Source organism: Protomyctophum bolini (assembly GCF_963924005.1).
Source record: "Protomyctophum bolini genome assembly, chromosome: 9".
Classification (NCBI taxonomy): domain Eukaryota; kingdom Metazoa; phylum Chordata; class Actinopteri; order Myctophiformes; family Myctophidae; genus Protomyctophum; species Protomyctophum bolini.
The window spans coordinates 14909639-14931044 of record NC_137870.1 but is presented as its reverse complement, the minus strand read 5'-3'; the positions used below and the strand labels follow the sequence as shown (position 1 = coordinate 14931044).

At 41.3% G+C, this 21406-nt stretch overlaps 2 protein-coding genes across 4 annotated transcripts in view; one reads left to right on the top strand and one right to left on the bottom strand.

Moving 5' to 3' along the window:
• The window catches only part of LOC308321715 (lissencephaly-1 homolog A-like), a 274413-nt gene that overhangs the window by 102076 nt on the left and 150931 nt on the right, over positions 1-21406 (top strand). The window lies entirely within an intron of this gene.
• aifm4 (apoptosis inducing factor mitochondria associated 4) lies at positions 6112-21159 on the bottom strand. 3 transcript variants are annotated; one of them, XM_080772187.1, is made up of 19 exons: positions 20851-21159; positions 18584-18644; positions 18342-18451; positions 18041-18150; positions 17502-17546; positions 17310-17391; positions 16809-16921; positions 15302-15388; positions 14702-14793; positions 14033-14163; positions 13034-13149; positions 12392-12463; positions 12039-12102; positions 11078-11154; positions 9225-9342; positions 8910-9008; positions 8685-8760; positions 7435-7539; positions 6112-7040 (listed from the first exon to the last, which is right to left on the bottom strand). In XM_080772187.1, exons 1-19 carry the CDS (start codon positions 20960-20962, stop codon positions 7010-7012), a joined length of 1701 nt encoding a protein of 566 aa, XP_080628313.1. In that variant the 5' UTR covers positions 20963-21159; the 3' UTR covers positions 6112-7009. The 3 variants fall into 3 exon arrangements, with proteins under 3 accessions (XP_080628313.1, XP_080628315.1, XP_080628314.1); XM_080772189.1 differs by lacking the exon at positions 18584-18644 and having other exon boundaries at positions 20851-20919; XM_080772188.1 differs by lacking the exons at positions 18584-18644; positions 20851-21159 and adding an exon at positions 20361-20385.

Here is a 21406-nt window from a genome sequence, read left to right as displayed (position 1 = left end):
GGACTTAAGAAAGCCTTATACCATGGGTGTCAAACTCAAGGCCCGCGGGCCAAATGTGGCCCGCCATGTCATTTAATGTGGCCCGCCTGCCTTTAATAGCCAAAATATAGGCTTATAAGTAAGGCTGCATGATATATCGAACATCAGAGTGGAGAATATAAGTATAAATCAAGTTGAGCAAAGCCACTCTTCTCTGCCCCTCTCTCTAACAGACACAGTTAACGATTGCTTGTTAAGTGCCTGCCAGACAGACAATCAGATGAAATGAAGGCAGGTGTAGAGTAGAGTGTAGACTAGTGAACTGAACATGTTCTCTTTATATCAAGTACTTCATACCAGCCCCTTATGAAACTACTTCTCCCCAAATCCAAATGGATTTCATTTTCCATCCTGAATGGCAGTAACTAGCATACAATGAGAACTGAGAAGATCTCCACAAAGGTTTACTCATCAAAACTGATTATATAACTGTAACCATCAAAGCATGCACTCAACATAATGGTTATGTGACCATGGCATGTGCATAATATAAAATCTTATACGTTTTATCTGATATTGATTAATATGGGGGGGTGGGTTCAATTAATCGATTATTAATCGGCAGAGCTGTCGACTATTCAATTTGGCTGATGTTCACTTTGTGGCATCCCTACAAGTTACAACAAGTGAGTAAGTGACTATCTCTCTTCCATACTGGTGTGTGGCGTCTCTTGCGTGATATGATGAAGTAGAACGGTGCCGTGCACATTATAGGGACAAAGTCGTGTGTGTGTGTGTGTGTGTGTGTGTGTGTGTGTGTGTGTGTGTGTGTGTGTGTGTGTGTGTGTGTGTGTGTGTGTGTGTGTGTGTGTGAATGTGTGAAGACCCATCTTCTCTTTCTGTCATAGTGACATTGTCCTGCATCAGATCATGTCCAAATCAGGTTCTCCAATCTCCAGTAGCCTCTTCAGTTTTTTGAAGATTTTTTGAGTGGTGCAACCACTCCCTTACGGAGGTGTGTGTGGCTGGCTGGGTCTGAGCACTATGTGTGTGGCTTGCTGGCTGGCTGGGTCTGAGCTTTATGTGTGTGGCTTGCTGGCTGGCTGGGTCTGAGCACTATGTGTGTGGCTGGCTGGCTCTGAGCACTATGTATGTGGCTTGCTGGCTGGCTGGGTCTGAGCACTGTGTGTGGCTGGCTGGCTGGCTGGCTGGGTCTGAGCATAGATAGATAGATAGATAGATAGATAGATAGATAGATAGATAGATAGATAGATAGATATTATAGCAGTGACTGACTGAAGGGCCTCCCACACCGTCTGCGAACGCCGCGCGTCAAAACAGCCGCCTCCATCATTTTCAATGAACCTATCGCACACCGGCGGCGTCCGACGTGCGCTGACGCGCCGCGTCGGACGGAGCCGGTGTGTGTTGGGCTTGAGACATCGAGCGTGCGTCCGCAACTGGTTGTGGCCCCCATCAAGTGACCTTTTGACCAATGCGGCCCTCGCCCCAAATGAGTTTGACACCCCTGCCTTATACCTTAAAACAAAGCAATACTGCCTCATCAAAGTTGGTGTTGTGAGATTAATTTCGGAGGTCGGAACATTTTTCTTTACTTGTGAAGAGCTCCATACTGTACTATACTGTACAAAATTTCCCTTTTCTAACTGCTGTTAACGCCGCCAAATATGTTTTTTGATTGATTGATTGAAATATATATTAACAGTTTGCAGAATTACAGTATATTTCAAGCACAACTCAATACAAAGACTGTTAACTGTGACTTGAGTGTACGACCAAATAAAGCATTACACTTGTTTACAAGAGGGTCCACCTTTGTTCAATTCATCAAATGGTAGGAGACATGATCACAACTTAACTCACTCACTCAGTCAACTCATTATGCTAGGGTGGGATGGCTCAGGAGGTAGAGGACACAGTCCATTGGTCCATTGCAACTTGCAATGGACGGTTACGCCAGGCGGTGGCGTAACCGTCTGGGCACCCGACTGGTGATCCAGTCACAGTGTGCCGCGGGTTCGACTCCCGAGCCCGACATGGCCTTTACTGCATGTCTTCCCCCATCTCTCTCCCGTTTCCTGTCAGCCTACCCAGTCTGTCCCTTCAAAAAACCAATAACAGGCGTAAGCCGCAAAAAAAAAAAAAAAGGTTCTACTGCTATTCCACCAGAATGTGGAATGCCCTACCAACAAAAAATGTAGTGGAGTAGAAGTAAAAGTAGTAGAAATTGGAAATACTCAAATAAAGTGCAAATACCTCACAATTGTAGTTAAGTACGGTACTTAAGTAAATGTACTTAGTTACTTTCCAACACTGTATAAATAAACTGTGTTTCCAAACTTTCCACCACTGTATAAATTGATGACATAACCAACCAGATTAGTAATACACATCCTCAAGGTGGGACACACCCATACCTGGGATATTGAGTAGACCTACATGAGAACATGTTTTAGTTTGAAATGTTCCCTGGGGGGATAACGGAGGGTGTATCCGAGGGCGAGTGACAGCTGTCACAGTGTGTCAACATATCTATTCAAGTCCATTGTTTTAAAATACTTTTAATCATGTTTATGGCACCCTGCATTTGGAATGACTGGGCATAAATATAATGGTTGAGGTATGACACATGCTAGCCTGTACCCCAACCCCTCACGCTCCCTGAGTCCCTGCTTCTCCCCTTCTCTTTGTAATAAACGTCAAGGCCCTCGAGGCCCCATGTTATATCGAGAAAGCCAACATTAGTCAACATTGACTTGACAAATGGTTTACTTCATCTTCTACTACTGACTACTAATCAGTTTCCTGGAGCGTTCCTCATCTTTGTTACACAACATTATGGGAAGATCCGTGACTTGAATGCTGCAAATCCACACACTGCGTATGGTACCTACAAGTCAAGATATTATTAATTAATTTGATACATTCAATCTAGTTGTGTGCCTCTTCTGTCTGCATTGTTATATCTGCATATATTTCAGGATATGGTGCAACAATCTGAATGAGTGTAAACATGACCATTTTGATATAGCTAGTCCAAAAAAGTAGTAGCCTATCATATGAGCATTGACAGCCCCCCCCTCCCTAACCACTCTCCTTCGATTGTCTACAATGAGTGATGTTTGAAATGTATTTAGGCCTGTTACGGCCCTATGTGGCCTTAGGCCTGACTCACACCTTCACAACAGATTGATGTATAGCTGATGCATGAGACTTATTGACTGATGCAAGCTCGCAATTCATTTCCAATGGGAGTCACATGGTTTGACACAACAGTTTTGTTGTATGAGAGGGTGGGGGGCAGTCGAAACACAGCCGAAAGCCGTACAACAAAAATGTTGTGTCAAACCATGTGACTTCCATTGGAAATGCATTGGGAGCTTGCATCAGTAAACAAGTCTCATACATCTAGCATGCATCAATGTTGTATGCTATACAGTAGATTGAAAGGTGTGAGTCAGGCCTTGGTGTTGTTGTGGTTTGTGTTTAATCCACTGTCAGTGTTTTTTAGTGCTGTATGGTGATTGGAGGAGTGGCTTGGTGTCTAGAGACACTCATTTTCAATCAACCAGCCACCAGCATAAAAGCCTGGGAGAAGCGCCTCATCAGCCTCTTGCCATCCGTCACCTGTGCTGCTGAACCCAGTCTGTAGCTAGTGTAGTGTCTGTAGGCTGTGTGCCTTTACCTGCTGCTGAACCCAGTCTGTAGCTAGTGTCTGTAGGCTGTGAACCCAGTATGTAGCTATAGGGTAGTGTCTACCTGCTAGTGCCAAAGGTTTCTTTATTTACTTTATGTTTGAAGAATAGACCAACCTAGCGATCGTTGTACTCAAACCACTGTCAAAGTATCCCAAACCCTTTTTCCTGTGTCATAAGAAGGGAAGCTGTATGGTAAGGGTGTGCTGCTATTTCTTTTAGCTTTGGCCACCCTGACGATGTATATATATACACACACACACACACACACACACACACACACACACACACACACACACGCTTTCCCTATCTTCGAGCTACTGTTCAATTATTTTCTCAAAAGTTTTTTGCCTGAACCGGTTTGTGATCCTTTGCAGCCACACATATATTACTCCTTTGGAGCCAAGACCCCATATAGTGTCATAAGGCCTATAATAAACAAAGAATATTTGATCAAAATAAGTACTTCTGTATACACTATACAGGCACTTTATCTCCAATCACTAATATAGTACAATACAAAACGGATGCAAGATTTAATTCAGCATACAACACAGAATGTTAGGAATGCATCCCATCATCTTGTTGCTGCTTCATCACTTTGACTTAACCCTTTGCTCCTCTAGGGTGCATAGGTCGTTGACAATGTCCTCCATTTCACTCAGCTTTTAGCCGTTCTTTCGAGATCTCTCCAGTTGAGCCCACTCTCTGCCATTTCTGCCTCGATACTTCTTCCCCTGCTGTTCCTGGGGTGACCTCGTTTCCTTTTTCCTTGGGGGTTCCATTTCAGGGCTTAACTGGTTGTCGCAGGTTTTCTAAGGGTGTGGCCAATCCAACTCCACTTTCTCTCTCGGATCTGTAAGTCATTGGGATCCTGGCTTGTTCTTTTTCACAGGTTGCTTACTTTGTCCCTCCACCAGATGTGGAGGATTCTCCTGAGGCATGTGTTAGTGAATGTTTGCAGCCTGTGTGTTGTGAGTGTTGTTGTCCTCCAGGTCTCGGCTCCATACAGCAGCACCTGGATCTCAATGTGTTGTATTTACATGGTTCATTGGTCCATGGTCTCAGAGGTCATTGAGCGGCACGCTAGAGCGTCGATTTGAAAAAAAGGTGAAAATCACGGAAAAGCGAGAGGCTATAGTCCATTGTGTCGGAGGGCATACTTACACCTAGAAACCCCATTCAAACCTATTTAGGTTCATCTTACGGTGGACATGTTTTCCTGACAAGGAATCTTTGAAATGTTTCATAGTTTTAGAAATATAGTGCTTTCACATTTTAGACATTTAAAGGCAGATAGTGGCATTTCAAAAAATCACTTTCACCTAGAAACTAAAAATAAAAATAAAAAAAACGATGGGTTATAGCCCATGTTTAAAAAAAAAAAAAAAAAAAGGTATCCTCGTTTCTCATCATTTTGGACCCATATCGTACGGCATACTATAGCACGCCGTTTTTCATCATTTTTGAGGATTTGAAAAAAACGATGGGCCCATGTTTTTTGAAATTTTGAAACAACCAAAAGTGTCAAATAATGGTTAGAAGCTGTTTTTCAACAGCCAAAAGTGTCAAATAATGTTTTAGGAGCTGTTTCTCAACAGCCAAAAGTGTCAAATAATGGTTAGAAGCTGTTTTTCAACAACCAAAAGTGTCAAATAATGGTTAGAGAAAGTTTAAAAAATCAAAGCAAATACAGGTTATTCGAAAATGTTATTTTTGTACTGTGTTTCTCTTCTTTATATATTACTTTACTGTGGAAATGTAAAATTTACATTTCAACGAAAGGATGACAACACAAAAACTAAGGCACTGGTGTCGTACTTTTGGTTTACCGGAACGGGGTGCAACTCCCTGCAGTGCCCTGCTCAATTTGTTGTATTTACATGGTTCATTGGTCCATGGTCTCAGAGGTCATCGCTATAGTCTTCATCATTGTTGAGGATTTAAAACACTCCGCAATTTTTTTTTCTCCAAAAATCAATAAAACTATGGGCTATAACCCATCGTTTTTCGGAACGGGGTTCAACTCCCTGCAGTGCCCCGCTCAATGTGTTGTATTTATCGTAAAAATTGAGTGTTGCGGAGGATGAGAAACAATTTCCGCAATTTCCAATTTCCGCAATATTTCCGCAATTTCGAATTTCCGCAATTTCTTTTGCGGAGATCTTCTTTGAGCATGTTAAACCACTAGCCTTGTTGGTTCTGCTTTTTATGTCACCCTCTGGTGGTGTCCACAATACTGCCTAGGTAGGTAAAAGCTTCTACCTCCTCTAGGGAGGTATAGCAGTGCTGTTCATAAGGATAGGGTTGGTGGTTTTGGGATGGATCTTGATCACATTGAACAGCAGTTAAACACTGACATATAGTGGGCAGTCACACCACTACTAACACAAAAGGGGGATAGACAAAGAATGTATTTTTTCTGTCATTCAAGTATTTATTTACTTAATACAACAAATATTACACATGACATACAAGGGACCAAAACAAACTGGCTTAGACATTGTTCACCCCCAAAATGACTTATTTCCTATCGATTCATGGAGATCGATCTTTTTATTTATTGTCACCGCATTCCAGTAGTATAGATACATACATTTGTGTACTAAAAACAGGAGCAGCATTGCACTCAAGAGTTTCCCTCTTATCCAACCTTGGGTTGGGAATCGCCAACTGGCTGCCGCATGTTAAGTGGTCAGATTGGGCCACGAATCCTTTCAATAGGACTCTGATCCAGAAATGACTGTCAACCGCTGTCCTATACTGTACGTCAGGGAGAACATGCCGTTTACAGTAGGCTATATAAGTAAAATATATGTGTCTTCTAGTTAATAAAATATATTTGTCACAATTGTCAGTGTCTGTCAAACACACTTGCCATTCTGAGTGTGCTATCCACCATCACTTCTGTAGAGAGTATCATGGTCAGCAACATGGTCAGTTTACAACATTTGATAACTTTCGTTAATATTTGGTCACACATGAATTAATCTATGAGACTATTGAGGATAAAGACATTCATTCTGCCACATACAGTATGTTTTATTGTCTCTTATGATTAAGAAAAAATATTTTTTTCCACATAGAACTGAGGTAATCCCAGGCTTTACATCACATGTGAACATCAGAGTTCCAGAGGTCGAGCAGAAAACCTTATCTCCATAATTTAACTTAACATAATTTAGAAGTTCGTAAATTAACACCCTTCTTGATCATACTACAGCAGAGTTACAGGGTCCATTTGGTTCCACCTCAAGGACACTTGGCTGGGGGACCCCACTTTGAGAATCACTGCTGTAGACTGAGTCTGCGTGCTACATCTTCAGCCAGGTCAGGTCATCAGATCTGAAACAAGACAGCTATCAATATTTAAGAAGGGTCTCACTTCTTTGCAGAGCTTTCGCACAGGTGGACGTGGTTTTGAGGTTATTATTCTGTGAGGTTAGGGTTAAGTTGTCTCCACCAAAGATACTGTTTGATTGAATATTTTATTAGACAACATATAAAAATGCAAACAGCATTTACAGTCAGGCATTTTGTCCCAAAAGGATTTCACAGAAGAAAGACCTTGCGGTCTTGTTTCCATTCAGGTCCCATATAACGCAGACTTACACAGTAACAATAATAATTTCCAACTCCAACAGAGCTACTTTTAGGCATAGTGTTTCTGGGTTAGGGTTAGGCATATAACCACGCCCATCAGTTATTTTTATTAAAAACATACAGGGGTCACACTCACTGAGCTTGTGCCTTCGTTATGATCATTCCTGTGGACATCAGCTCTGCCAGGCGAGCCACAGCGGGGTCAAACATCATGCTGGCTGCCGCTACCACCACCTCCTCTCTTTTCTCACACACACACACACACACACACACACACACACACACACACACACACACACACACACACACACACACACACACACACACACACACACACACACACACACACACACACACACACACACACACACACACACACACACACACACACACACACACACACACACACACACACACACACACACACACACACACACACACACACACACACACACACACACACACACACACACACACACACACACACACACACACACACACACACACACACACACACACACACACACACACACACACACACACACACACACAGTGTTGGCAGCTCTTGGTGTCTTTTATTTAATTTTTCTTTATTCAGGGTCAGGGAGAGGTACAAGGTTAGTTTTACATCGTTAGTTATTGGTGACATTCCACGTTTTTTTGTGCAACCCTTCCCCGTAGGTTGGGCAGAATGACCAAGAGTGGTCACGCTTGCCCAGCCTACCCTCCCGTTCACCCTCCCACGGGTCCTACATAAATGTAGAGATATAAACAGAGAATAAAACGCAAACAATTACAAAATAGACATTTGTACAATATAGTCTACTGCTCCCTGGGACATTGAAATTGATGCTGAGTAGTTAAATTAAATTACAACTGATCGCTCGGGAGTGTTTCCAAGTTGTTGAAGTGTGATATGAAGTGCTCTTGGTGTATTTGGCAGTGTCCTGCTAGTTTCATTCTCCTGGCTGCCATTTTCTGGCTCACCCTTGGTATTTGTATTCGTTTTACTTTACTGGAGTATTTCCAGTTTTCAATAATTTTACTACTTTTACAAAACATAGCCCTACTTCAGCTTATGTTATTTGAAAATAGCTCACAATGCGTCATACTTGAAAACCTGGAGACTTGGCATTCAGTAAGTGGGTGTTATGATCAAAATAAGAACATTATGTGTGTAAAACTGAAAATGTAAAATTTGCCAAGGACAAGACATGTCTTTGCCACGGACACATTTGTCCGTGTACGGACATGTTGGTGACCCCTGCACATCTCACATCGCAACCCATTGTGAGCTTGTAGATCTATCTGGGACATTCTGCATAATGAGTAGGCCTACTTTCTAAATTGTAGTACATTTTCAATCTTAAGTCTGCTGGTACTCACTTGATATAAAATGCCAGAAACTTCCCTTCCTCCACTTTGCCTTTGAATATGATTTCCGTGTATCCCTCCCCAAACCCTGCAATTGTGAAAACGGCGGAGAAAACGTTTCAATCTCAGTCCGTTCTAGGATAGATTTAGAGCACTGGGTGTGGCGAAAACAAAAATCATAATATATATTATAATATATGGTATATATATATATTTTTTTAATTAGTAATCATTCACCTGTATATCGGATACTCTTCCCAAGCAACACAGTCCAGAAGAACGGAACAGAATCAATCTTGGTTGGTTTCTTTAGCATGTTTAAGGCGGCTGCCCTCCCTGGGGTCCGAGAGATGAAAAACAAAACTAAATTATGCAGATCAATCATCAAACCTTGTTTCAAAATCATATAATCTTAAGTATAAAATAGGACATTTATTTATGAAAATACATACAGACAGGAAATACGGAGATTACAATGTTTCTGCCTGACAGTGTCAGAGAGAGTGAGTGAGTGAGTGAGTGAGTGTGTGTGTGTGTGTGCGCGCGCTGTACCGTGTGCTTGAGCCATCTGCCAGTGACCAATGTTGACCCTCTGGTCTCCACGGATGGTGAGAGGGAAGGAGGTCACGTCTCCTGCCCCGAACACATCAGCTACGCTGGTCTTCATGAACTGTAATGGGAGGCCTTTTTTAAACATTGTATTGACTTTATTTATTTATTTAGGGAAGACCAGAACAAGATCACAACATATTCAAATAAATAAAAATAAACCTTTTTACATAAGGTGCAATATAATGAACAATATTACAAACCTCTCAATGCAGATAAATAAGGCGAGACAAGGGCCAGCCCATATACAAAATACAGTGAGGAAACAGTGAAAGCCACTCATCTACTTGTGTACAGTAGATATATGTTGGATGTACAACACAGACCTTCAAATTTTTATGAATTTCCATATAATTATAGAAAAGCAACTGGTGATGTGTACTTTGTGTAGATATGGCTTAGTACTGTATTTACATACTGTATCTGAAGTTGTCCCTTATCTGTTGCCTTAGCAGTAAGAATCTATTGGATCTGAACCTATTGACAATATGCACACCGCTGCCATCTTGCCAGCAAGGTGCAAACTAGGTGCAACGTCCCATAGACAGCCCAGCATCCAAATAGAAAAGTCCTATCTTTATTGTATTATATAACGTCAAAGTCACCAACAGCTGTACGGAAAGCTTGAATTATCCTCTATCTGCAATGTATTTGTTTAATAAACATCCACATGTTATGAGCTCCTTTCTGTCAAGAAATTCCTTGCAGGTGATTTTTTTTAAGTGCTGGAGTTTGGAAGTGCTCGTTGACTATCACTCAACAGCCCATGCATACCACCTGTTTTGAATTTGCAGGAGGCAGCAGGAGGTTGTGTTACTGATAACGAGTGCTTCCAAACTCTGACACATAGTCATCTGCAAGGAATTTCTTGGAAGTAGCTCATAAGCATCTGCAAGGAATTTCTTGGAAGTAGCTCATAACCATCTGCAAGGAATTTCTTGGAAGTAGCTCATAAGCATCTGCAAGGAATTTCTTGGAAGTAGCTCATAACCATCTGAAAGGAATTTCTTGGAAGTAGCTCATAAGCATCTGAAAGGAATTTCTTGGAAGTAGCTCATAAGCATCTGCAAGGAATTTCTTGGAAGTAGCTCATAAGCATCTGCAAGGAATTTCTTGGAAGTAGCTCATAACCATCTGCAAGGAATTTCTTGGAAGTAGCTCATAACCATCTGCAAGGAATTTCTTGGAAGTAGCTCATAAGCATCTGAAAGGAATTTCTTGGAAGTAGCTCATAAGCATCTGCAAGGAATTTCTTGGAAGTAGCTCATAACATGTCTACTCTACGGTGGATTTTTATGAAACAAACACTTTCTGCAACACAGCTGCAATATTGGTGAGTTTGATGTTGTTTAATACCATCAGATAGGACTTTTCTGTTTGGATGAATGGGCTGTCAATGGGAAGTTGCACCTAGTTAGCACCTTTCTGGCAAGATGGCAGCCGTGTGCATATCGTCAATAGCGTGCACTTTACTGTACATGCCACCTTGTTCGAGTGAGGTGCGCACGCTTCTGTCACACCAAAGGTCTGACTAGCCCCGCAAGCAGAACCCAAATGTAGTAAAGTTTCTGACACTTTGATTAAAGCGACAATCAAATTTCATAAAAGCTTTATGTAGGGTTCCGAGAGGGGCTAGGTCTGACATGCTGAAATCATCCCTCACTCCAGACATGCGTTGGTCCGGCATGCGTAGCTTCGTGCTTGCGGTTAGGATTTGTAGGTTGTCGGTCTAATGACTGTCGGACCTTCGTTGTGTTGGAATTAAAGTTGTCATCTATCAATTCCTTTTATAATACCTTGTCAACAATCACAGCCTTCTTGGAATCCACCTCTATCTGGCTTCCTTCCAAGAAGTCAGAATTGGGAATGACACCTGAGGGAGAAGAATCCATTATCTTTCAATACACATTTAGTTTCTATACATCTTCTACACAAATAAGAATGATATAGTTTGCCAAGCACGGTAGATAGACACGGTGGATTTAAAAAAAACTAGAGTACATGATATATCCACATCAAACACTAATAGTACAGTGACATGTACTTTTTATTCAGAACAAGGTCCGTTTTTTGTAGCCTCTGAAACGTTTTCACAGTTTCCACACTGTGAATGAATGCATCAAACTGATGCCTGTATGCCATCAACTAATTTATATTATTCGGGAATGTCAACAAATATTTGTAAACTATAGCATTAGCAACTCAGGAAAGGCCAAGTCAACATGTAATGGTAATGTTTACCAAATGTAAATTGACTACAGCCCTGTGTTAAATGACAAACAAATACATACAAAAAAGGCATGTTAGCTCCCTCCAAATCATGTATGCATCATTACAACTGTAAGGCATTGTATGCAATGTTTCCTGTTGTTTACATAACTAAACTAGAAAAAGAGCCCCTCGGGGCACAGGTGGTGCTATAATTAGGCCCTCGATAACGATAATATCACGATATTCGATATATTGCGATATTTGCGATAGTATCTATATATTGTATGAAATTTCATCAACGATATATCACGATATCTGCAACTACAAAATACTTGGAACTGAGAAAAAAAACGCTATTTTTGTGCTCGGACACAAGGAGGGACACACACATAGCTGTCTATAGGAGTGGTTGCACCACTCAAACACTAAATTAATACTATACTATAGCTGTCATTTCCTCCTTTTGTTGTTCATCACTTCATTATGAACATTGTTTTATTTCATACTTTGACTTTAAGGATTTTTATCTTAATAATTATTATTTACCAGCTCCTACAATCACCACGTCAGCCTCCAGGACGGCACCACTCTTCAGAACCACCTCCTTCACCTGGACAAACCACAGTTACTATGAATTCCCAGGACTGGTCGTGGTTTCAGTGCAAGTAGTAATAGAGTAAATCATCACTGTCCGGTGTGGAAAAACTGTTCAGAAATCAAATTCAAAAGCATCAAAATATCAGATCGACAAGCTCACAGCTTGTGGATCTGCTACGTTTGATTATTTTGTGTGACAGTGTAGAATTTAATTTATGGGGGGGCACAAAACGTTAAAATATGAGATCAGAGATCAAATCAATCAACAAAACGTTAGCCTGGTTAACAAAATGTAGAATTACCTTTCCATTCTCTCCCCTGATCTCAATGACGGCGTCATTCATGTAAAATTTAACATTCTTTTCTGCTAGCATCTTAAAAGAAGAAACATGGTTAGAACTAGAAGTTATCTTTAAAGTTGTCTTTAGCGATATCTTTGGTAAAAAAATGTTAACTGGTTAAAGTACTATATTATGATAGTAATCGTTGCTATGGCGTGTGTTTGTTCAGTAACAGGAGTCTCCCCATCTCTCCAGCCCTTTAATACACAGAAAATACATTTTCATTTTCTGGTTTGCCAATTTCAGCCAATCAGATCATTCATTCCAGTTACAATTTTGTTTTCTCATTTCTTTGTTATCACTTCCAATTTCACTTGTTTAAACTGTATCATGTATTAGCTACTGGACAAACACTAGTCTATAGCAATGATTACTATTTATAATATACTATTTTAACACACTAAATAAAATAAATTGAAGGCTTCATCCATTAGAAATGGATTACAATCACATCTTTGATGTATTTACAAACTGAAACCCCAAATAATAATAATAGTTACAAAACTGAAGCAGAACACTTGGATATTCTTTTGTCATAATTATCAAAGTGGATTCACTTTGTTCGGGCACTCACAATGACAGACCACTAGGGGTCAGTGTTACCTGCATAGTCATCTTGCCAATCTGTGGGCCCAGAGAGCGCCCAAACGGGTATGTTGTGGTGCCAACCATGCTCACACTGGCTGCTTTGTCTGACAAGTAGGATGCCACCTCCATGCCTATGGCACAAACAAGGAACCAGGTTGTAATGGCCTGTGATACAAGTTATGTTTAACCACTTAAACCCACTATACTTAGTGTACTTGACTGGTATCCCCCAGGGGTCTATACAGGGCTTTTCCACATAAAATCTCTTCTTTTTCATTTTTGTTTACAGATTATGAAAGTACAGAATGTAAGCTTTCAAATGATGTGTCATTTATCGAAATAGGAAAGATTTTGAAGAAGATAATGGTCAATGTGATGCTTGTTAAGCCAGAATAGGCAAATTAGAGAAAACGGCTTCAAAAGATTTTTATTTTTGCAAGCAAGAACGTCAAAGGAAGTGGAGATGAAAATCTGATTAGATTTGTAATTTTAAAGATAACATCACCAGGGTAGGAAGCATCAAAACAGAATGTCTGGTCTGGGCTACAATATAAGGAAGTAGGAAATTAAATAGACAGAACTAATCACAAGATCAATGATCATCATAGTCATGTATTATTTTTGTTATGTCCATTTTGCAACAGAATATAAGTCTATGTCTTCTTCAATAATTAATATGGCTTTTGCCAGCAAACTGCACACCCTGTCTGACCATTCCACTGTTTTTATTGATTTATTTTCTTAGTATTTCCCTAATGAAGTACATTTTCTTTGCTTTGTCACTTGACGCATTGTAAGCTTGTAGATCATGCCATTTCCTCAATTTTAGTATAAGTATAACATTTAAAACAATTTCTTGTCATATCTGCCCAGTGCACATTCTTTTAATTACAAAGCCTTAAAAAAGGCAAATGGAAAATCTATTCACATTCAATTTCCACCACCCAAAACGTATTTGTGTGACATTAATCGGCGACTTAAATGTGTAATCGTGACAGCCTTAAAGGTAATCACCTATGAAGGAGGCTCCGACGACAACAGCCTTGTGGACCACAGAGCAGCTGTGGATGTCTTTGCCGTCTTCATAAAACTGCAACAACTTGACTCCCTGAAGATCCCAGCCAGGACAGCTGAGTGGCCGTGCTCTAAGAGGACAACAACCAGGTGCTTTATGACACTATCAACGTGATATCCAGGTGAATTAGTAAGCCTTGCTGAGCCATGTGGCCCATAGAGCAGGAGCCTATCTCCTGTTTCTGTAGCATGAGGCAGCTTGGTGTACAAGTACACCTCCTGGACATGATGCTAGTATGTCGCAGGGATTACCCCAATCCAACACTTTATGCTGAGTGACGAGCAGGGAGGCACTGGGTCCCATTTCTCCGAACCTAGTCGTTATGCCAATCAATTCCTCTCCACACACATTTCTGTGTTGTCATGTCACTGCGGTTATATCCTATACCGACTCACCTGCCAGTGAGGAGCCCCCACTGGGTGGACGTAGGGCCTTCGTCCTACTCCTTAGTAGTACTAACTACTACTTAGTTAGTCAGACTAACGGGATGTCGGACTAATGTGCAGTCCCCACTGCGCTCATCCGGGCCGCGGCCACTCAATGGGGGTTGTTGATTTGTACAATGATGAGAGGAGAATTGAGCACAAGAGAGAAGTAGTGAATCCAACCTGCAGCCAGTGGAGATGAGCAGTTGGTCATAGTGATGCTCAGTGCCGTCATTCAACTTCACCATCTTGTTAGATGGGTTTACTGACACCACCTGCAACATACAGAACACATCTCCTGATAAACTATTATTATTATTATTATATTTGTCTATAATTTAGGGTGGGGAAAGAGAGTAGGGGGATTTTTTTTAACTTGGAAGTTAAGAACCCCTTGTTGGGCAGTTGACAAACAAACAAAACTGTACAGTAATTGATCCTACATGTGTGTTGGAATTATCAATGTTGTAGTATTGTTGTAGTATTGTGCAGCTGACATGTTTGTCCAAACTAGCCATGTTATATAAAAACAATTAAATAATAATAGTAAATGGTGCATTTATATAGTGCCTTTATCCAAAGCGCAGGATAGGAAAGGCATTACAGTCACCCATTCACACACACATTCATACATAGATGGTAGAGGAAACCATGCAAGGCACCAACATGCACATCGGGAGCAATTAATAATAGTTAATTAATAATAACATGAACTATGGATAATTGGAGATACAAGGTTTCTGCACGGCAGTGAAGAAATTTGATTATTTTTGTCCTGCTCACCTCTTTCTGTGTCCACACCTCGATGTCATACCGTTGGAAAAAGTCACTGGAACGCAGGAGGACGTTGCTACTGTCCAAGTTCATTGCCTGCAAAGACATTATTTTGTTTCTATTGTATGTTAACACAAACAACCCTTCTACAGTACCTCCTGTTGAAAGCAGATAGTAAACAACAGTAAACTTTTTCAACAGGGCTCAACGTTATAAATAACACATTAAAACACAGCCAGCATATGTCCCACTTTTGTGCTTGGACCAGTTAAAATATTGCTTAAATTTTAAATTATTTTACGAAAGATTTCACATTTCACATTAGTGTAGCAAGACATCGCCACCTGCCACCTCAGTGGCTAGGGTTCCTCCAACAGAGGTTTCAAACATGCTTATTGTAGAGGGTAAGGATGGACAAAGATGGCCGTTGTAGATGCTGTCGTGACTCGTGACAGTGTGTGTGGGAATGACTGAGTTAGACCCAAACGAGAGATTAGACAATTTTGGTGCCCAAATGCAGAAGTCTTGAGCACAAGCAGCCGCACTAGCATTTTAAATGCAATAGTGTTGCTATCCCACATTTGACGACCAGGCGACGGCCGCTTCAGTGTTCTACTGTAGTTCTGGGATCTTGGCAGAAACCACTTGTCTTTCCTACTTGATCATACTACAGCGTCACACAAAAAGAACTCATAAAAAGTAGAGGATCTAGAAGCTCGAAAAGTGGCACGATTGATCATTGAGCTTGTAGATCTGCTAATTTTGGTATTGTTGAATTTGAATCCTGAAAAGTAACAGTTTTGGATATGAGGTTTCCACCCGACAGAGATGATAATGATATTAATGTTCTAAAAACATACCTGCTTCTACATATCCTTTGTATTATATACGTATGTACGTACATACCAGAGGAAAAAGAGAGAGAACGTTTCAGCCACACCTGGTGTGATCACTGAAGTTGGCTCGAATACAATGCAACTAAGACTTTCTTTTATCAGATCAGATCTGCCAACTAATGTTGACATAATGTGGAGTGAACCTGTTAATGTACTCTAGTCTACATGTCCTTTGTTTAACTGTAGACGATTCAGTCGTGGTTGGGTAACGTAAGGTCGCACCCAAAGATCACACACACACACACACACACACACACACACACACACACACACGCGCGCACGTACACACACAAACACACCTCTTTTGAAGTACAGTATATACAATAGTGAGTTGTGATAACTCAGCCTACAGTGTCAATTGGTTTGGTTGTGTTCTGTAGGAAATTTCCACTCTTCAAGGGCCGGGCAGCAGAATGTCCAGATTTACTGGTATATTATGTAAATGGTGAGATACTGTACATTCACCAAATCTCTGTGTGTCGCCGGAGTAACTCGGAACAGCATCCGACCCAACGGTCTCAAACCTGCTGTGTGTGTCTCATATGACCCCGAGGTGTGTTCCATCCATTGGCAATTACTACAAGATACTTTTTCATTAAGTCGATCAACTCTGTACTTACCTTACTCAGTTTGGGTTTATCGAATGGTGGCAGTGTGTCTCTGGTAACCATGACAACTCGACCCTCATAGCGGTTCTGTCGCAGAGTCTCAGCGCACAGCAGAGAGGCAGGGCCTATAGTGGACACAACAAACAGTCTCAGCAGCGACATCCCGAAGCCGATACCGCTTGTGCAAAGACGAGCTGTGATTGACCAGTAGCCACTTTGAGTGGCAGTTGGGGCAAACCACATGAATTACGATTCTGTGCCTATCGGGACGCAACTAGCTCCACCCACGCGGCAGATTGCCGTGTCGGCCAGATTAAATGTTTTTGTTTGTGGCTTTCGCCTTTATTTTATATTTTTTCATGGAGGGACAGACAGTAGGGTGGAGCTTAATTTCCATCCACCAGCTGTCTAAAAACCAGGAAGAGACGCCGGCAGACAGCGGCTTTTGGCCGTGCATTGGCCGTGCATGGTAGCACAGGTGTGCCTACGCTGCATGAGGTCCTTACTCCTTACCCCCTCCTATCAGCAGGATGGTATGGTCCACTCCTGGCACCCTGCTGCTCATCTCCTTGACCCTCTTGGTCAGATTTAGAGACTGCAGGAATCCACAACAAACAGCCAGGGAAGAATTTTAATTTGAATGTTATTCCAAGCAAGGAAACTCAGTCAAACTAACATGTTGGGAAATGTAAATGTCTGACTCACCTTTTTGCTGATGGACACGTATACGCTACCATCCTCCACTTTGACCTATTAAATTATAAAATGGATAGTTGCTTGTTAGCATCGTTTTGAGTAGATGTTTGTGTAATGAAGATGGCAAGGTCTAATACAGTGTTTCCCAAACACTGTTGGGACCCATGTTTGGGAAATAATACTTTTTTAGTATTATTTCAAAAGATTAAGATATTTAATTAACAGTAACTTAAATTGGTGATAAGGACATGCCAAAATCCCTTAAAAAATGTTTGGACCCATTCACCGTTTGCTAGAGGAGGATTCAGATTCATGACCAAACCTCATGGTTCATGGTGGCATCACCTCATTGTGCACCGTTATGGAGGGTGGGGAACGTACAGTATGAGTTTTCAACCTGACAAATAAACGCATATATTTGGATATTGGATGGATATTTGACGCAAATTCCTAATCTGTTAGTTGCTGAAGTCAGCATGTTTAATCCCATTCATTCATTGTATCTTATTCTTATTCTGGATATCACATCACAAACCAATAGACTGTACCTTGTAACAGGGCAGAGAGTCCAAACCTGGATATTCCTCAATATCTCCAGTCCTGACATTGAAACAGGCTCCATGAAAGGGACACCTCACCCGGTCTCCAACCAGTGTTCCTGAACCCACAGACATGTACTATTTACATTATTGCACAAACAGCAGACTCGGTTATTCAAATAGCGTTAATACCATTGAATTAGTATTGTCCCTTTGTACACTCTGAGAGTGTACACATTGACAAACAAGTCATGGTTCATTAAGGTCTCAGAGTTATGGGTCTTTAAAAATTAAAAGGTTTGAGAACTACCTTTAATAAGTGGTGCATTGTAATGACTGCAATTGCTTCCAATAGCGTTGTACTGGCCCTGGACTCGAACCAACAACACCTTCTGGTCCTCAACCATCACCTCCTTCATCCTAACACACACACACACACACACACACACACACACACAGGATCATGTGTGACAACAAAACTGCATCCATCGTCTAATTTCAGATGTAAGACATAATCAAAAAACACAAGTCCATTCTTGTTAACAGACTCACTGTCCATCCTGCAGTTCAGACTCCTGACAAACCAGTCCAGTCACCACTTCTTCATTCATAGCTGCAAGATATGACACACAGCAATACAGTATATATTAAACACTTTGACTCCTGAACACGAGTTACACGAGTTAATTGACTGTAGAAAAGCTTCCCTCTTAGTTACGTCTTCATTGTTTAATCAGCGTTTTAATAGGTTTTAAGTCATACGGGGATTTCACTGGACAGAGTGGGATAGGTGTTTTAATGATGTCATCGCAAAAACATCCGTCGCTCTGGCTAAGGGTTATGGGAATTTGAGGGCCAATGCATTACAATGGTGGCGGCGGTGCGGGCACTTTCCTCGCCACTATTTACGTTGTGTTATATTTTATAAGTTTCGATTCATTTTGTTTTCAGTGTTCATGGCATTTTTTCATTGGGTTTCCCCATTCATTCAAATCAAAATCGATTTGTGGAAGTGCATTTTCTTTCATGTTTGTATGCGTTACGTATATTTATTCTGATCGTTGTTAGCATTTGTGTTAGATTTACGTTGTTGGCTTATTGATGCTCTGCAAGTGTGCAACTAACTGACTCGTAAATGAAGGGAGTAACAAAATGTAACCAGACAGTTAATTATTGTGGTTATAGTGTCCACCCTGAAACTGGGAGGTCGGGGATCGATCCCCGGCCAGGTCATAGCAAAGACTGTAAAAATGGGACCCAATGCCTCCCTGGCACTCAGCATCAAAGGGTTGGATTGGGGGGTCAAATCAACTAATCAAATGATTCCCGAGCGATTCACCGCTCCTTGGCTGCGGCGCACCGCTCCAAGAGATGGGTCAAATGCGGAGAACAAATTTTACTGTGGTTTGCGGTAACGTGTGTGACAAATCGTATGACTTTGACTTTGATGTGTTCCCACTATCGATAAGCTTATGCACAGAGTGAGAGTGAACAGTAACTACTGTATTTAGTATAGTTGGATCATTTCCAGGCCAGATGACTCACTGGATCTTCATGAAAGGAGGACAAACTACTGTACTTTATGTTTTGTTAGCTCTAGTATAACCTGCTAGACAACCAGTAGAGCATCCTACAACATTGGTCACGGTTAAAACTCGTGAATGTGAAATTACGAGCGATCACAGCCTTCCCCTCTTGCCCTGTGCAGCTAACATCACATGATTCACATGGCCAATCAGTTGACAGCAGTAGTGATGATGAGGACGGAGTATACCAGTCCAATAGTTGAAGATTAAAAATATGTAAAATCTGCAAATCAAATTATGAATTCACGGACCACACGGATGGAATCACAAATCAGGTCAGAAATCAGCATTGTAGGCTGATTGATTGATTACTTTATTAACAGTTTGCAAGGCACAGGGAAGTACAGTAGTAACAGTACAATACAAGGTATGCAGCCAGGATGAAGTCAGAAAAGCCTTTAGGCTCGTTTGTTAACTTGTGTCCTCACATAGGCCTACTAATTCATCGAAGCACATTGTTGAACAGCACATTGTTGCGAGGGACATTGGGGCTCAATTTTGTTATTTAACCATCATAGTGGACAAATCCACTGAGAAATTAACCTTCACTCTCCACCATCACTAGCCTGACACTGAAAAGGCTCTAGCAGTGGCCTTGTATTGAGCCAATTGATCGCCATGGCAACCCCAGCCTAGGCATGATATGGGGTTTCCTTAATCAGGCCCCTGAATTTTGGGGCTGGAGCTATGGGCTGGAGCCAGGCATCACCTCAGTGCATACTCAAAGCGAAGACCTGATTTACCATCCCTCAGCTGCCACATGGCATCTTCTTTTTGTTGTTCGGAACTTCGGAAGAGTGGACAGTAATAACATAGACACCTATGCGAATAGAGGGTAATTTAGTAATTATGACCATTAAGTGATAAATCAACTAAAAACATGCTGCCATTTCAGTATTAAATACTTTTAACTTTTAAAGTCATGCATGCGCAAAGCCGGCGCTACACTACTACTTTGCCGCACGAGGCAGTGTTTCTTCATATAGACTTATAGTTATATATGCCATGTATAGTTTGTTTACGCTCCCTTTTGCACGATATGGTGTCGCTTTCCGACAAGATCTGATCTGCGCCTGCAATAATTGCTACAAACAAGCCTTTGGTTTGTAGATCAGCTCTTGTCGGCGACAGCCAGGCAGCCTATTAAAGCAGTGTGGACCAGGGCTACAGCCAGCCATGCAGCCCCGGGTATCCTCACTCTAGCGATGCGGTTTATGAATGAATGGAACCCACCTGACCGTGTGCTGCTGGGCACTATTGATGACAGATGAATGGATCTGAATTGAAGATGAAGGTGAAGGTGCCGCGTCAACTTTGTCAAAACACGAAGCGCTCCGATATGCATTGAAATCGCGTAGAAATTAAATGAGGATGTCCTGGATGAGCTCTCCTCCCGTGACTCTGTTTTATAATAACACGTGGTGTTTGACAGTAGCCCGCCTATCTAATCTATCTATTGCACAGCAGCACACGCATCGCATCCATCCAAACAACGGGCCAGGGTTTTAGAATGGCAATTATGGCATGGATAGCTCGACCAGATGCCGGGCCAACGTCTAGATTAGTAGATTTCAAAATAAAAGCTAACGGTGAACGTCATAGGACCACGTGACGTAGTCAGTCGTTCAATCAAATTAAGAAATTAAACAACGAATGAATATAAAAATGATAAATATAACTATTATTATAAATCACATTAATACAAAAACTACACTGCCTACAATCTTTATTTCATGTTTCATTGAAACAAATGACGAGGAGAATTATTTAAAACTTAACCAAGTGACTT

What these genes read in the sequence shown, in the direction of transcription:
- aifm4 (XM_080772187.1), bottom strand. Translation starts at nt 20,962, where the DNA reads ATGCATATCGGAGCGCTTCGTGTTTTGACAAAGTTGACGCGGCACCTT. An exon ending in CATCCTGCTGATAGGAGGGG is followed by an intron (nt 16,922 to 17,309) that starts GTAAGGAGTAAG and finishes TGTCCACTATAG; the next exon opens with GCCCTGCCTCTCTGCTGTGC. An exon ending in TTTCTGGCATTTTATATCAA is followed by an intron (nt 7,540 to 8,684) that starts GTGAGTACCAGC and finishes GTGTGAGAAAAG; the next exon opens with AGAGGAGGTGGTGGTAGCGG.